The sequence below is a fragment of the Drosophila obscura genome, unplaced genomic scaffold, assembly GCF_018151105.1.
Source record: "Drosophila obscura isolate BZ-5 IFL unplaced genomic scaffold, ASM1815110v1 contig_137, whole genome shotgun sequence".
Lineage (NCBI taxonomy): Eukaryota > Metazoa > Arthropoda > Insecta > Diptera > Drosophilidae > Drosophila > Drosophila obscura.
Window position 1 is genome coordinate 1 of NW_024542721.1, and position 16,126 is coordinate 16,126.

The 16,126-nt window shown below is 45.9% G+C and overlaps 8 protein-coding genes across 8 annotated transcripts; 4 read left to right on the top strand and 4 right to left on the bottom strand.

The window, feature by feature from the left end:
* Nucleotides 1–2,913: 2,913 nt before the first annotated feature.
* LOC121405094 (putative hydroxypyruvate isomerase) lies at nt 2,914–3,778 on the top strand. Its single transcript, XM_041595693.1, has one exon. The coding sequence runs from the start codon at nt 2,929–2,931 to the stop codon at nt 3,721–3,723; it is 795 nt and encodes a 264-aa protein (XP_041451627.1). The 5' UTR covers nt 2,914–2,928; the 3' UTR covers nt 3,724–3,778.
* A 124-nt stretch (nt 3,779–3,902) lies between these two features.
* LOC121405090 lies at nt 3,903–5,855 on the bottom strand. The gene is given in 5 exon segments (XM_041595686.1): nt 3,903–4,181; nt 4,260–5,173; nt 5,176–5,265; nt 5,327–5,471; nt 5,533–5,855. Coding segments are annotated over 5 exon segments (1,542 nt in total). The 5' UTR covers nt 5,710–5,855; the 3' UTR covers nt 3,903–3,965.
* A 670-nt stretch (nt 5,856–6,525) lies between these two features.
* LOC121405154 (serine/threonine-protein phosphatase 4 catalytic subunit) lies at nt 6,526–7,994 on the top strand. Its single transcript, XM_041595764.1, has 3 exons — nt 6,526–6,605; nt 6,837–7,734; nt 7,813–7,994. The coding sequence occupies exons 2-3, from the start codon at nt 6,941–6,943 to the stop codon at nt 7,940–7,942; spliced, it is 924 nt and encodes a 307-aa protein (XP_041451698.1). The 5' UTR covers nt 6,526–6,605; nt 6,837–6,940; the 3' UTR covers nt 7,943–7,994.
* A 1,595-nt stretch (nt 7,995–9,589) lies between these two features.
* LOC121405224 (general odorant-binding protein 19d-like) lies at nt 9,590–10,485 on the bottom strand. Its single transcript, XM_041595832.1, has 4 exons — nt 10,363–10,485; nt 10,201–10,289; nt 9,991–10,127; nt 9,590–9,891 (listed from the first exon to the last, which is right to left on the bottom strand). Exons 1-4 carry the CDS (start codon nt 10,481–10,483, stop codon nt 9,810–9,812), a joined length of 429 nt encoding a protein of 142 aa, XP_041451766.1. The 5' UTR covers nt 10,484–10,485; the 3' UTR covers nt 9,590–9,809.
* A 2,081-nt stretch (nt 10,486–12,566) lies between these two features.
* Nucleotides 12,567–13,261, top strand: LOC111077415. Its single transcript, XM_022371687.2, has 2 exons — nt 12,567–12,920; nt 12,985–13,261. Exons 1-2 carry the CDS (start codon nt 12,600–12,602, stop codon nt 13,195–13,197), a joined length of 534 nt encoding a protein of 177 aa, XP_022227379.2. The 5' UTR covers nt 12,567–12,599; the 3' UTR covers nt 13,198–13,261.
* Nucleotides 13,262–13,438: 177 nt separating this feature from the next.
* LOC121405270 lies at nt 13,439–14,026 on the bottom strand. The gene is made up of 3 exons (XM_041595898.1): nt 13,885–14,026; nt 13,590–13,809; nt 13,439–13,523 (listed from the first exon to the last, which is right to left on the bottom strand). The coding sequence occupies exons 1-3, from the start codon at nt 14,024–14,026 to the stop codon at nt 13,439–13,441; spliced, it is 447 nt and encodes a 148-aa protein (XP_041451832.1).
* Nucleotides 14,027–14,403: 377 nt separating this feature from the next.
* LOC121405217 (general odorant-binding protein 19a) lies at nt 14,404–15,042 on the bottom strand. Its single transcript, XM_041595809.1, has 3 exons — nt 14,974–15,042; nt 14,738–14,905; nt 14,404–14,664 (listed from the first exon to the last, which is right to left on the bottom strand). The coding sequence occupies exons 1-3, from the start codon at nt 15,040–15,042 to the stop codon at nt 14,461–14,463; spliced, it is 441 nt and encodes a 146-aa protein (XP_041451743.1). The 3' UTR covers nt 14,404–14,460.
* A 738-nt stretch (nt 15,043–15,780) lies between these two features.
* Nucleotides 15,781–16,049, top strand: LOC121405300 (putative 60S ribosomal protein L33). Its single transcript, XM_041595924.1, has 2 exons — nt 15,781–15,852; nt 15,921–16,049. The coding sequence occupies exons 1-2, from the start codon at nt 15,781–15,783 to the stop codon at nt 16,047–16,049; spliced, it is 201 nt and encodes a 66-aa protein (XP_041451858.1).
* The last annotated feature ends 77 nt before the right edge of the window (nt 16,050–16,126 follow it).

A 16,126-nucleotide genomic window follows, 5' to 3' on the forward strand; every position in this document is an offset into this window, starting at 1 on the left:
AAAAAAACAAGCGTTACCTGTGAAAAAACTTGAAAAAAAATACCAGTTTTCAAAAATTCTTGAGAAAAAGTTATGCGTAGAAAAAAAATATCAGTCAAACCATTTCTAAGCCCCAAATCTTTAAGAAAAATTCGTTTTGTCCTTTAAAAAAAAATCATATTGACTAGTGTTATCTGCCGCCTGTTTTTAAATTTTGTTAAAGTCTTAATACGCGTTCGAAAGATGATAAGTGAAATTGGTTTTTCAGCTGAAAGGCTGAGCCATCCAGAACATATCTGGATATACATATAATACAAAGAATTTCACTAGATAATATCGAATAAGAAAATGAAAAGCAAACATTTATTTATATCGTATCCATCGAAAGAACAAGAAGAGAAATTTGTTTTTTTATCTGCAAGGCTAAGCTTTCAGCTTATCCTCATTTAATTGGTTATCGTCCGCCTTTTTTAAATTTTGTTTAATCTTAATACGCGTTCGGAAGAGTAAGAAAGTGAAATTTGTTTTTCACTGAAAGGCTGAGCCATCCAAAACGTATCTGGATATACATATAGTGCGAAGATTTAACTCAAGTAATATATCGAATAAGAAAATGAAAAGCAAACATATCTGATATACGTATCGTTTCGGAAAGAACGAGAAGAGAAGTTTTTTTTAGCTCCAGCTGAGCTTTAGCTTATCCTCATTTAATAATGATCTTCCGCCCTTTTTTTTAAATTTCTCTTAAAAATCTAACACGCGTTCGGAAAGACAGAGAAGTGAAATTTTTTTCACTGAAAGGCTGACACTCCAGAACATGTCTGGATATCTATATAATGAGTGTGAGAAGGAAGAGTTTACCCGTTGACCGGTCATCACCAGCCCGAAGTCCGAAATCCGCCCGTCGCATAAAAAGTACAAAGGTACGGACTGACACAAAGAGAAATTTTTTTTCAGATGAAGAATTTATTCAAGAAATAAGAAATATTTCAAATGTTTACTCGTGATAAGTATTTGAGTTTTCATATTTCGCCGCGCACAAAGCAGCAAAGAGTAGAGAAAAAAACAAAACATATTCTACTATTGCCGTTCTCCGTCTTTCTTTCTCTCGCATCAAACAAGGCGTCAAAGCACATTCAGTTCTCTTGAGCCGCGTCCTAAGCTTCGTAGTCGCAGCATCTCCATGTTATGCGTGTTAACCAGTGCTCCCTAGTAATGATGGAATTTTCAGAGGCAATACAAGCAAAAGATAGCTAAAACTGAATAAAAAGCTAAGCAAAAATTTGGTAAAGCAAAATGCACATAAAGTACATGTTCAGCACTCTTCCTACATGGAACATTTTAAGACCAACATATTATTTCAAATACATAATGAACTGAACAAAAGAGTTCAGTCTTCAAAGTAAAAATAACTAACGCCGAAAATGGTTCGTATAAAATGCAGCGATTAGCTGCAGATTGCCATAAACTGGAAGCTGGAATGCTATCCAGATTAATTTAAGAGGACAGCCACAGCTGTTTATTTTGTTTTATTTTTATTTTCCCACTTTCACAATTTCATTGCAAACTTTTTTTGTGCTCGGTCTGAATTCAAACTGCGAAAACCCTGGAGATTCCTTATGTATGTAATCGATCATCCTCAAGGGCGATTCATCTAGCGAAAACGGAATATCATCTCTAGCAACGATAGATTTGTATTCGAATCCATCAATGCTTTAGAGCAATTTGCCTCACCCCAAAAAAAAAAAGACCACATGGAGCAGAAAACAAGAACTGAAATTTAAATTTCGCTAGTAGTGCATTATCCCTAGATAAGGAAATCAACGAGTGGCATGAATCAGACTTTTCGGAAATCCAAACTGTATGAGTCATTATAGAAATAGTAGAATGCTTCCGATTTTGAAGGGCAAACGGAACTGCGGCAGGCAACCAGCCGTTATGCCCGCCTGGATGTAGTCGCTCGCAATTTGGCATTGCAGGGGTTCAGCGAGGTCTTGTGTAGGGAAAATAGTGACCTCAAGCGATCTCTGATTGGCGCTCGTCTCATAAAACTCATCGCACTCCAGGTCGACTCTCTTTCTTACTTATAAATAAAGAATATATCCCGTATATGCTTAACAAGATGTCAACTATCAGAAAAGTATCGAATTGCTCTCAAAAAGCAGCTAAGCAAATGTAATCGGTCTGGGAACGGAACGGAAAAATGTTTTCCGTCGCTTGTGCTTTTTATAGCCTACTCGATCTTGGGAAAGCATTAATGTATCTATTATAGCGACAACACAGGTAATGTTTGTTTGTTTATGGGATTACATATTTTTTAATGAAAGAGCTTTAAAAGTAATTTTCAAATAGCCGTTATAATTTATATATTATTAAATTATGATGTTTTCATGTTGGACTTAGTTCGTAAAAATTTTTACCATGCGTGTTTTGAAATTTGTATTTTTGTGCCGTATTGGTTCCTCTTCACTACAATCCATGCTCATCTACGAAGCCGGTAGCACCAAGAAACGAATACAAGCAAAAAAAAATGAAAAATAGCGGTGCATCGAGGTGGGCCTGCCGTGTTTGTTTTATCACGTGAGTAGCTGACACCGCATTAATGGCTTACTCTAACACTCTAATGTTCTAAAGAGTATGAGTATGCATATATATAATTAGGAATTTTATGTTTCAATGGATTGGCTTTTTTTAAATCCAGAAATAACATTATAACTTTCATAGTGCCGTAGTGTCATAAACTGCCGTCAGCCTCTGGAATAAAATATGCCCCGCATTCCGAGCTGCAAAAATTTTGCAATAGTATAGCTTTAAAGAAACTAGCTAAATGGGCAACACTGAGCAGATGACATTGACAGTGGAAAAAGCTTTTTTATTTTTTACTTTTAAATGAAATCATACACTGATATGTATAATCAGAATCAGTCGTAAACGAACCGCGCACCGAGAATGGCACTTAAGTTCGCAGCTAACTTGAATTTCCTATTCACCGAGAAGGCGACCACAATTGCGGAACGCATTCAGCTGGCCCACCAGAGCGGATTTCGGGCTGTGGAGATCCCCTATCCCGAGGGTGAGACTCGGGACGTTGTGTCGGCAATCCGTGAGACCGGAATTGTGGTCAGCCTGGTCAATCTGGCCTTTGATAAGACCAGCGATCAGCTGCGGTTTGGCTCAACGAGCGTTCCCGGGGCGGAGGGACTGTTCCAGAAGCAGCTGAACGAGACGATTGACTTTGCCAAGGATGTGAACTGTAAAAAGATCCACCTGACCTCTGGACTGCTCACCAAGGGCCAGGAGACTGACTACAAAAAAACATACACATCGAATTTGAAGATCGCGGCTGATAGCCTCAGGGCGAACCAGATGATCGGCGTGATAGAGCCAATTAACAAGTATGCCGTACCTGGCTATTTCATGAACTCGTATGTGACGGCAGCGGGCGTGCTTACTGAGGTGGGGGCCGACAACATTAAGCTGCTTGCCGACCTCTATCACCTCCAGCACATCCACGGCAATGTGACAAAGACGCTGGAGGAGTACAAGAGTCAGATTGGTCACTTCCAGATTGCCCAGGTACCCCATCGACACGAACCGGACACTGCCGGCGAACTCAACTACGACTACGTGTTCAAGCGGCTGCGTGAATTCGGCTACGATGGCTGGATTGGCTGTGAATACAAGCCAAAGACAACGACGGTCGAGGGCCTCAGTTGGATCAGCAAACTCGGTCACAGCTTGTAAATTGAATCGTATTCTGGCATTTTAATACATTTTTTTTATACATATATACATACATACATAAAACATGAAAGTTGCTCAAATGAATGTCAAAGAGAGGTCATGGAGTTGACCTACAGCATTTGCTGTAGTACCCACAACTAACATGCACAACGATTAGATAAGATTAGATAGCAAAAGAGATACTCGCAGACTAAGCAATAACAGCCAGTCGCAAGAAGATTCTCTGGGACTTCTTCCTTCGCTCAATGACCGCCATCAATCATCAGCGTGGCTGTCGTCGTTGCTGTTTTTCTTAGAACATGCCTGGCATACTCCGCTATGTGAAGGACACCCAGCTCCGGCGAGGCGATGTGTAGATTGTTGCCATTGCAGTACTCGGTGTTGATGTGCGGATTGTGCAGCTCCGTGATGAGCGTTGAACATGCCGTTGATGAATCGCCCGTGGACTTGAGCATTTTCTACAAATGGATAATGGATGAAATAAGCTTAGAGTGCGGATGGGGGAGTGGGTGGAGTATTGCGAGCGGTACACCTACCATCCAGAACTCATTTCCCGGCAGGGCATTGCCGTCCCAGGCATAGGAGACCACCAACAGCATATTAGCGTGCTCCGGAGTGGACAGCTTCTCGGCTGGATTTCGTTTGGAGATGTGCACACGAATGCCGTCCGCCGGATGGTCGTCGGTCTTGATGATGGCGCCATTGTGCAATCCGCCGCAATTGGTGAGGCTGAACCAGGAGAAGTGCACCACACCGATGTGGGTGAGACGCTTGCCCAGCTCGCGGAGGCGCTGCTCGAAGGTCTCCAGAAAGATGCGCTCCTGCTGCTGGGCCACTTTCCACACGCCCAAACCGAAGCCAACGACATGAATGTAGGCCTGCTTGCCGGCCTCTCGAGCACGTGCCTGGGCCTCCAGCAGCAGCATGTCAAAGCTTATGGCATAGCGCCGCTTCATCACCAGATTGTCGAAGATGTCCTGCTTGTTCCTCGAGACGCCAAAGCGCCGATTGTCAATGCTGACATCGGCGTACAGACAGTCTCGCGTCTCGTAGAAGTTTCGCCAGAGGCGGCGATAGTCCTCGGCCTGGTTTGAGGTCGGCACATCCAGGTCCATGCCATAGCCATTCTCTGGCGTGTTCTGTGTGCGCGCGATGACAATGTCCTGGAACTCCATCAGATTGCGGCGCGATAGCCGGGCCCCTATGAGACCCATAATGACACCTTCGGGCTCCAATGCCCGACGATCTTGGGTAACCCGACCGCAATTGGCCCGCTCACCTTCGTTGATGAACTCCGTGTGCGAGCTGACCGACAGCAGGGCGGACAGCTTGACGTCATCGTAGCTGAGAACGTGTTCCAAGACAAGCGGAGCCTTCTCCTCTGCGCTGCCGATGGGCTCAAAGCCGCTAGCTCCACTCTCGCCAGTCAGCAGCAAGAACTTATCGTTGCGGCAAAGAAGCTGGCACAACGCTTCTCCAGCAGCCGCTGCACGAATCCGCAGAGGGAGAGCTGCTGGTAGACAGGTCGCTGCACAGAGTTTCCTAGCATAGAGGCGACAGATTTAACAACGTGAGGCATTGGGAGCGCTTGCAACATGCTTACCCCATTGACACTTGTGCTCTAGGTACTGCAGATAGAGTCCCAAGGTGCGCTCATGTATCACCGGATAGACGGAGGAGATTTGGCTGGCAATGCGTGCATGTCGTGCCGTCGGCTGTCTATTAACCCGCACACTCTCAACGCCAAACTATACAGGGTAATACAGGGGGTTAGAATTGATATGCAAAACGTAAGTGCCAGCAACATACCGGAAGGGGAAATTCTCTGGATCTGTTTATAAAGTCATCTATATCAACGGGTCCGCCAACGGGTTTCTTCAAATCTCGGCATTTCTCAAGCAGCTTTCGACCGAACTTAGTCAGCGTTTGGGAATCGCCCGCAACAGTTGGCCAAACCTTGTCAACGTCGGCTCCAAAGCTGGACATGGCAATGTGACAAATGGATCTATTTCACTTTCCCACTTAAACGTAAACGCAGGCGCTTGGTGGCACAACAATTTCACAATTGCATCTAATTGTCTGGTGCAAGGCATTTTATATGGAACTTGGAACGAGAAAAATAACCGGAACATCGGCTTTTTACCGACAAAGTATCGATGTGTAACTATTGATATGTACAACCACAAATAAGTCGTTGATATGTAACACACATGTAGTTACAGTGTAGTTACATAGTGTAGCTACCGTCACTAACCATACAGTATACTGTATACATACATACAGCTACCGTGTAGTTACCGTGTAAAAATGGGACATTTTTGTTGACCCGTCAGTATATTTACGGTATATTATGTAAAGGGGAGGGTATATTTGGGTATATTTCTGATGGTCAGACGGGTATTTTTTTATCTTTATCGTCACCGGTCACTTTGTTGACAACTCGTTGCTGACAAAATAGAGCTGTGAAACGATTGATAGTTAAGTCATCGATAGTTTTGAATGTTTTGAAAAAATCGATACTATCGTAATAGTATCGGGCGAAAATAATAATTAAAAACCATGGAAACCTTTTAGGAACTTGTCCATTGTAAAAATTAGATGTCACCTGTCGATTTGTTTACAAATTTGTCTTTGTATTTTATAGCAGCCAATCCAAACATATCAAAAGCGCAACGACTGTAGCTCGATACTATCATGATAGTCTTAAAACCATCGATAGTAGAGGCTAACAGAAAAATATCGATACCATCGATAGTGCCCTCTTTGGTTTGACAACTCGTTGCTGACAAAAAGTTAATGTTAATTTTTTTTACAAGAACGTGAGTGCGAGTTCCCACAGCCAAACAACAATAAAAGGATTGTTGAGATTGCTCCGCGCAACTGTAAGTGCTACTTGCAAAACGTATTATGATCAAGTATATATTCGAAAGGTCGAGGATGTACGGTTGTGGCCCGCGCGCGGCAAAAAGGCCAATGACAAGCCACACACACAACGAAACGCACAGACGCACATACACACGACACTCATACACACTTGGCGCATGCAAAAACCGAAATACAAACAATTAAAAGACTAACTTGAAAATGTATTAATATTCTATTGCATTTAACAGCCCCGGAAAGAGAGCGCCATAACCCAGGGACGCCTGTGCCTGTGCCGTGACTGATACCACTCATTCCCGCAGACGCCGACGCCAACCCCCCCAACGGCAGCAAAATGTCGGACTACAGCGACTTGGACCGCCAAATTGAGCAACTGAAACGCTGTGAAATCATCAAAGAGAATGAGGTGAAGGGCTTGTGCGCCAAGGCTCGCGAAATTCTCGTTGAGGAGGGTAACGTACAGCGTGTGGACTCCCCAGTGACGGTGTGCGGTGACATACACGGCCAGTTCTACGATTTAAAGGAACTGTTCAAGGTGGGCGGCGATGTGCCCGAGAAGAACTACCTATTCATGGGTGACTTTGTGGACCGTGGGTACTACAGCGTTGAAACATTCCTGCTCCTGCTGGCCCTTAAAGTGCGCTATCCGGATCGCATCACATTGATACGCGGCAATCACGAATCTCGCCAGATCACCCAGGTGTATGGCTTCTACGATGAGTGTCTTCGCAAATATGGCTCCACAGCCGTGTGGCGCTACTGCACGGAGATCTTTGACTACCTCAGCCTGTCGGCCATCATTGACGGCAAGATATTCTGCGTCCACGGCGGACTCTCGCCCTCCATTCAGTATTTGGATCAGATCCGTAGCATCGATCGCAAGCAGGAGGTACCCCACGACGGACCCATGTGCGATCTGCTATGGAGCGATCCCGAAGATCAAACCGGCTGGGGTGTATCACCACGCGGTGCCGGCTACCTCTTCGGCTCGGATGTTGTCTCGCAGTTTAACAGGACCAACGAGATCGATATGATATGTAGGGCCCATCAGCTGGTTATGGAGGGGTTCAAATGGCATTTCAATGAAACCGTTTTGACCGTGTGGTCGGCGCCAAACTATTGCTACCGGTATGTCATGTCATGTCCATCCATTCTGCTACTCTGAATCAATCTGATCGAATTCTTTTTCCCACCCACGCTTGGCAGTTGCGGCAATGTGGCTGCCATTTTGGAACTGAACGAGTACCTGCATCGTGACTTTGTCATATTCGAGGCGGCACCACAGGAGAGCCGGGGCATACCATCAAAGAAGCCCCAGGCTGACTATTTTCTCTAAGACTACAACCACAGCCACCGCCACAGCTACAGCACAGCCACTAGCACTACCACGTCAGAGCAGTAGCACCGGCAAGTGCCAAGGACTTGCCTGACTACTCCGAACTTAACCCTCGACGTCCATGTCGCACCGTTGGACGTTTTGTGTGTACGGTGTGTGTGTGTGTGTGTGTGTGGACTGGAACGCCTCGATTTTGTTAGCCGGAAAACAACAACAACAACAAAACTCTAACGAAAATGTACTGCCTGCCTTCCCAAGCAACAACAAACGTGAAAAGCAATTGCGAAATGCAAAAGAAAATCATTTTTAGATTAAATTTAGCTAAGGAGAACATCCCAGTCGGGGAGAAGCCCTCATCTGCATCCGCATTCGCCTCCGCACGTCCCTGTTCTGCTTTGGCAGCTGAAAAGAAAAACCCCCTCCTTCCAAATATAAATTAAGCTCTTTTCTATTTTGGCTTTTTTTTTTTTTTTTTTGTATGCTCCAACATTTACGCCTCCCATCATCGTTTTCAAATGTTTTTCTTTGACAATGATCGTGTGCGTGGATGTCAGTTGGTGTGCGTGTGTGCGTGTATCTGTGTGTGTGCGTGCGCATCCTAGAGACCAATAGAGAAGACCCTGGAACGCGTATAGATTTTGCGCATTATATTAAGCTAATACCTAATACAAAACTAGATAAGCCCGGCCTCCAGCTCCAGCTTGTGAATTCGCTTGTTGAAAGCAGCAGCAGCAGCAGAAACAGCAGCAGCAGCATCATCATCGCTCGCTCTCGTCGTCGCTGTCTTCAGAAAGCGAATTCTCCAGGATAGGCTGGCAGGCAGCGTACTATAAAAAAGAACCCATATAAATACTATATTTAAGCCGGTGGCTACCTTGGCCGATCGATCAATCAATCAATCAATGATGAAGCGAGTAAGAAGAGTAACGGAACGGAAGAAACGTTGGTAGGAGCCTAGAGCCTTGTATGCAAGCCAGAACAGAGCCTGCCCTTTGCCATCACAATTTCGGGAATGAGAGAGCAGCAAAGAAGAGAAAGAAGAAGATAATGTGTACGTGTAGCATAACTGTAGTGCGTAAGCGTAGCTGTAAGTGCGACCCAGATTGGGACATTATATAAAAATCACTATATATAAACACAAATATACAACAAATATTTGAAAATAAAGCGTATTCTGAGCGGCACACGGAAGTCAAGGTCAAGGTAAATGTGTGACGTACCAAACAACGTATACAATAATCTTTTATATTCGTTTGAAGAATCTGTGGCAGTAATCGAATAATATTTAAGGAAGTGAGCTAAATATCAATGGCTAATATTTATGGCCCTTATTTCCAACCTTCGATCTTAAGAGCTGCTCCATTGCAAAATAACACAGTACAAATATCTGTAAAACGTATCTGATAAATTTAATTAATTCTCTGTAATATTGGCTCTATGTAGTATTCCCCCTTATAGCTCGGTGGAGCTGTTGCATATTGAATATCAAAGCAAATTGTAAGCAGACAGAGAGATGAGCATCTGGTAACGATGCAGGAAAGTTCCAAAATGAACAAGAATATTGATTAATCTATCAGATAAGCAGCAGAGTACACTGATATTTTATTTGCTTCCCCAAAAACTAATTTCGACCATTCCCAGCATAAAACCAATTTAATTACCTTTTTATTTTCAAATGCTCAATTTATCAGTTATCTAGGGACTATTCATAAAGTGTAAGCGACAAAAAAAAAACACAATATATATATATATAGAGATTTAGGTAGATAGAGATTCATATGTAGTATATTCCAGAGTGGGCGCTAACAGGTCCTTCCGATTGGCCAGTGGGTGTGCCGATGGGTGTGTTGGTCGTCATCTCTCACCTTCAGTGCTCCTCAATCAGGGGAATGCCATGCTTTTGCATGTGCTCAAAGATGCACGTCTGATAGGCTTGGGCAGATTCGCAGCTGGAGGGTAATGGAAATGGAAACGGATCAAGATCAGTGGCGTGGTGTGGCGTGGCGTGGCGTGGCGTTGCGTGGTGTGGTCGAAAGCTAAATACTCACTGATCCTCGGTCACATCGCTGGCCGCACACGTTTCCACAACTTCGGTAAGGACATCCTCCTTTTCCTCAGCGTGCTCGCTCATCACCTTCAGCATGCCCAAAGTGTGCTCAATGTTCAGCTTGCCGTCCTCCTCCATCTGTGGGGAAAAGAGGAAAAAAAAAAACTTTGGAACGATACTCTTGCGGTTGCGGATTGAGTTGAGCTCTCACGATCTTAAACTTCTTCATCATGCAGGCGCGCAGGCACTTGCCCTCCTGATTGCCAGACGGTTCGTGCTTCATCATCAGCTCCACATCCTCTGCAAGAGAACGTTTACGTTTTGGGTTGGTGTATTCCTTGGGTAGCGTGGCTACACGCATCGAATCGCTTACCATCCGTGGCGCCCGTCTCTGCCTTGCACTCGTTGGCCGCCTCCGCCATTTGCTCCTCCCTGTTGGCCTCCTGTGGCTTCGACTCGGACACCGCCACCAGGCACACGACCAGCATCAGCATCAGACTCAGGTAAACCAGACGCGACATATTGTATCGAATGAACTTAGCGGGGCACAAACTCGAACTTAAATGCGTCCAGCTGGGAGCAGCCGCATTTTATAAAGCTACCAAGTCGCGTGATAACTTGAGAGATCCACCTCCACCTCCAGTCGGATCCGAGAGTCTCGGCCTGATCTCAAGCGAACAGCCACAATAATTACAATTAGCGGCATCGCATGGGAGCCGAGTGAACTATATGAGCAGCACCTGACACTCCACTCCACTGCACTGCACTGCACTCCACACTACTCCACTCTCGATCTGGCCCAAGATCCGGCGGAGATTCCCTCGGCTGGCTATCGTGTGAACTGCTAGGGGGGTGAGCACCAAGCCGAGACTCGAGGCGTATAGTAGGGCGGCTACCTATCGCCAATTATCCGCTTAATTGGTGACTGGCATGAAATCAGACATCTCCAAATGGAAATGGAAATGAAAATGCAAAAATTCTAAATCTCGAATGCAATTAAATCGATCAAAATCTTCTGACGGCTGGAACTGAGTGAGTACTGCGGCCACCTCGCAATTATAATCACGGCATACCCTTACCCGGAGAAAGAGAATGCCCATTTGAGTATCCTTCCCACCAAAGCAGTCCAATAACAAAAGAAAAACACAAACCTTATCGGCATGACTCGAGTGAAGCAGCAATCTACTTTGTCATGCACACGACATGTATTTTGTTTTGGTCATTCGCAAGCATTCTCTTTTGCCGTTTTCGCTTGTGCATCGGCATCAGATGCCTATCCTTTGAGGCTGGATACAAGACTGGATACTTTTGAATTGTAAAATGTTCCACAACCAGAGTACCCATTCGTTTGGGGCTCGTATTTATATGCACATCTTACGTCTCTCCATTCCGTCTGTCTTGAAAATCTGTCTGATTGTTTCCATTGCATTGCTGTCCATCTGTTTGTTATTCTAACGAGTTGTCATTTGATGGCACGCCATTAATACGAGTAGGAGTATGTAATTACACCAGAAACCGATTCGTTGCCTTTTGAATTCAACTTAATATATCATATAACATTCAGAGACAAGTGCAGGCCTTTTGGTTTTAATACCAGGGCAATAAAATTAGTGGCAAATGATTTGAATAATCCAAAAAATCAAAAACTACCCATTACCCATTACACATTACACATTACCCATTAGCCATTACCCATCCATCATCATTCATCATTTGGCTGGAACTACAATCAGAATCTTCCCACAAAATATAGCCCCTGTGGGAGGAAATGAAAGCTCGCTCGTTCGTTCGCTTGACAATGCTCTGTGAGAAGAATTATATTTTGTAGTTATTAAGATAACTTGAGAGCCAGTACGAGTAGGTATGTGGTTAGGGGTCTCTAAATATACGCGATAATCTTCATAATCAGCAAGCTGTCATAGGAACTTTGTTTGTAACTAAAAGCTGCAGTTCTCCGCCATTTACTTACGTTCGGGTGTGCAATTTTGAAAATATAACAAAGCCTCAAAGGTAGCAGCCTTACACAAACATCACTTAATACTTTATGCTTCCAACGTCCTTCCATTGCTACGAGATTTGAGCTGCGAAAAGCACCAAAAAGAATGCACGGGAATCTAAAAACAATATACATGTCGTGTGCCCGACTCGTGTCTCGGCATAAAAGGGTCTTCGTACGACATATGTACATACACAAAGGCCATAAGCATCATTGGCGCGCATTCATATAATTTTATTACTTATAGATGATGCCCAACAAAAAAATCAATATAATTATATATAAACACATACATATGTACGAGTATGTACGTATGTGTGTACGTTGCTTGTAGAGTTTTCCCAGCGTGGGTGGGGGCGGGTGGTGGCTCCAAGCAGTGTGGGGCTGCTGACTGCGATCGTCTGTGATGCGTGACTTGTGTGTGGGGCTGTCGTCATGAACTTGACACTGGAAAATTCTTTTTATTTTCCAACGCTGATGGGTCAGCAAAATGTATCAAAAATAAGTCTAAAGAAGTAACTGCCGCAGATCTAGAAGGTCATGGATGGGCATGGATGGGGTATATAAGCCAAGAACTGGTGGCCAGTGGAATAAACAAAGAGCAAGAGCCAAACATGCCCCATCCAAAGATGATGATGCCATCGATGCTAGCCACGACCAGTGCTCTCCTGCTGATGCCACTGCTGCTGCAGATGAGCTGCGTCCGTGGCCAGGGCTTCGACCTGACCAAAATCCTTGTCGGTCGTGGCACAGAGCCCATTTGGACGGTGATGGTACGCCAGCTGCCGCATGTACAGGAGATGATCGACTCTGGCCGCAAGGAGTGCATTCAGCAGCTGAATTGTCCCAAGGATCAGCGTCCGCTGATGAAGGTATCCAATCCCAGCGAGAAGGAGAAATGCCTCATAGAGTGTGTGCTCAAGAAGACCAAAATTGTGAGTATTAAATGCACAGATAGAGATGGAGAGAGAGAGAGATGGGATCGTGTTGCACCCTTAGATGGATGACAAGAACAAGCTGAATCTGGCCCAGGTGGAGAAGCTGACCGGTCTGGTGACCCAGGACAATAAGATGGCCATCGCGTTGAGCTGCAGCCTGGCGCAGACCTGCAATCGCGCCGTCTCGGCCAAGAATCCCTGTGAGGCTGCCCACCAGCTCAATCAGTGCATTGGCCGCCAGCTGGAGCGGAACAATGTCAAGTTGATCTGGTAGAGATTCTGCCCGAATCTGCCTTGCTGCTCTCCTGTTTACCCCCGAATGAACTCCAGGTTCTATGTATTTGGCTATGGCTGGGCGCTTTATTTCTCGTCTGGGACCACATCGAATTGTGTGTGTTCTAATTAAAAATTAAACGAACAATAAAAACGAAAAAAAAAAATACTAGAAAAAAAAAGAACGTGTGGAGCGAACGCCTGGAGGAAGGGTCTACCATTCCCCAATGGTCTGCAATGGACTACTCCTTGATGTCGGGTATCTTGTAGCCCTGCTGTCGCATCGCGCCCAGCATGCACATGGATATGTCATGGGCCACCTCGCACCTAATCCAGAGATCCACAATCAGAATCGGAATCGGAATCAGAGAGGGAGAGATGGATGTCACTCACTTGTCTTTGCTCGATACTTGATCGTTGCAGCTCTTGATTATGGTGGGTGAATCCTTCTCCTGATTGGGGAACATCATGTTCATCATCTCGAGCGTCTTGTCCTCGTTGAACTTCAACTGGCCCTCGGGCATCAGCTCGAACTGCTCCAGCATGCACTGGCGGAAGCATTTTGTCTCATATTTGGCCTCCTGCGTGTTCTTGATCATCTCCACAATGTTCTCTGATGGGATGGGATGGGATGGGATGGATGCTGTGGATCGAACTGGCTCTGCCACTGGCTGGAGATGCTACTCACCGCGCTGTGGCTGGGGCTTACAGCTTTCGCCAAACGGTTCGATTAGCTCCACCACCTCGTCCAGTGACATGGTCATCTCCTCGTCATCGCCATCGGCTGCTGCCAGACAGGCACAGGCCAGCGCCAGTGCGAGAGTTGTCATCCAGTTAGCAGGCTGCATAATTTACACTTGTCTTGTTTGCCCAGCTATAAAAATGGATCGCCAGTGGATGGATGGGACTGGCCCCGTGTTTTATACCCATTCGACTGGGCTGTGGGTTTGGGTGTGGGTGTGGGTGTGGCCTTAGTCTAGGGTCGTGTCCAGTGCATCCGGTACACGCTGTATTAATCGCAAATGGATCGCGATCGTTGCTTGTAGATCATGATGCCACGATGCCTCAGTCATTCCCATGACATGGCACAGGCAGCGGAGATCATGCAACCCCCATCAAAATGCATCGGAATTCTCTTTGGGAAAGGGGGGCAGGCTAATATTTATTGATGCAACTAGGGGACTAGCGAGGGATCTACAGACTACAGACTACAACTGGAACTGGGAACTGGGAACTGGTACTGGTACTCTATCCTTGGATTCGTTTAGGGGAAGACAAAGACATTGATGTGGGACTTGAGGCACGAGAGCAGGGCATGGGCTGGATCACAGTTGGGGGCATTCTTGAGGCCCACAGTGGAGTCCTTGCACGCAGTGAGGCCCTCACGATACGCCGGCTTGTAGCTGTCCGGCAGCAGCACTTCCATCTGCTTGAGTGAGGCCTCCACCTGGAACTTGCCCTTCTTGATCTGTGCGTAAAGAATGCAAATACAGAATGGAATTGAAAGTGGAAAAGGAAAAGGAACAGGAACAGGAAATTACGGCCTGCATCATCTCCAGAATGCAATTGATGTAGCAGTTGGAGTCCTTGCTGTTGGGTATCTGGCCATTGCGTATGCCATCGGCCACCTCCACGCTCACCTTGGGATACTTGGGCAGGCAGATATCCCTCATCAGTTTGCCAGCGGCCCACATCTGATCCTCCGTCACCTGCAACACATATTTATGCACCTATTACAGCTGCGGCTCTCGCTCCCTCCCAGCGGGTAGATCCTTACCCCTGCTTCCAGGCCGCCAGGCAATGAGATGCCCACAGCGATGCTGATCAGCAACAGATTCCACTTCATGCTCGCACTTTCAATAGACAAATAAACAAATGCCACAGACGGGCAGCACTCCTTATATACAGACACAGACTCCGGGCCAGGTAGCAGTATCCCCCTAACAAATGACATGCAAATGATGATAGTCCATGGATCGATTTGGGGGTGGGCCCAGTGTGTGCCGCAGTGTTTGAGCCACTATGCAGGAGGGTGTGCAAATTACAGGGTACAGTGTAAACCGATCACTTCCCGATCTTTGTTGGCTGTCCGCTGTCCGCTGGGGGCGCCGTAATCTATATAATCTTGTAGCATTAATTGAACGCTCGGCACACGCACGAGTGTCCCATGGAGGGGGGAAAACTACTCCCATACAAATAAAATGTCGAACTGTTTTCTGTTTTTACTTTTTTTCTGATCATGCAATACGAGAATAACGAAACAAAAGTACAACATCTTTGTTTAAATAATCATTTACAAAAGCCCCACCAAATATTAGCCTATTGAATGGCGGAAACATCTCTACTATATGTATTTATTGGGAAACGATCAGGGGCAGTACCAGTGGCAGTGGCAGGGCAGTGGCAGGGCAGTGGCAGGGCAGGGCAGTGGCAGGGCAGTGGCAGGGCAGTGGCAGGGCAGGGCAGTGGCAGGGCATTGGCAGAGCAGGCTTTGTCTAACTTTGCATTGATTCGAAATTCGAAAACAAATCAACAAACATTTCCCCGTATAAGTAACAGCAGCTCGAATCAATATAACTCCAAGATGTCCGATCGTTTCAATGGATCCTCCTTCATGGATAAATTCAACAGCCACACACTGCGCGGACGTGCCAATGTATGTGCTCCCCAAGAGTGTTTCCACCCACTCAGTCGCTCATTTGGATAATTATTGCCTCTCCTCAGGTGGCCAAGGCCACGCTGGCCGGTCTGGGCGTCGCCTATGTGCTGCTGAAGATGCAGCAGGCCTGGGTGAAGCGTCGCGAGGCCAAGCTCTACTGCAAGGGCTGTCAGAAGGTCCTGCTGCGCCACTAAAGAACAGCAGCAGCAGCAGCAGCAGTGGGAGCCCCTCTTAGCACCTGGATTGCCCCCTCAGTTATCGTTAGCCAAAT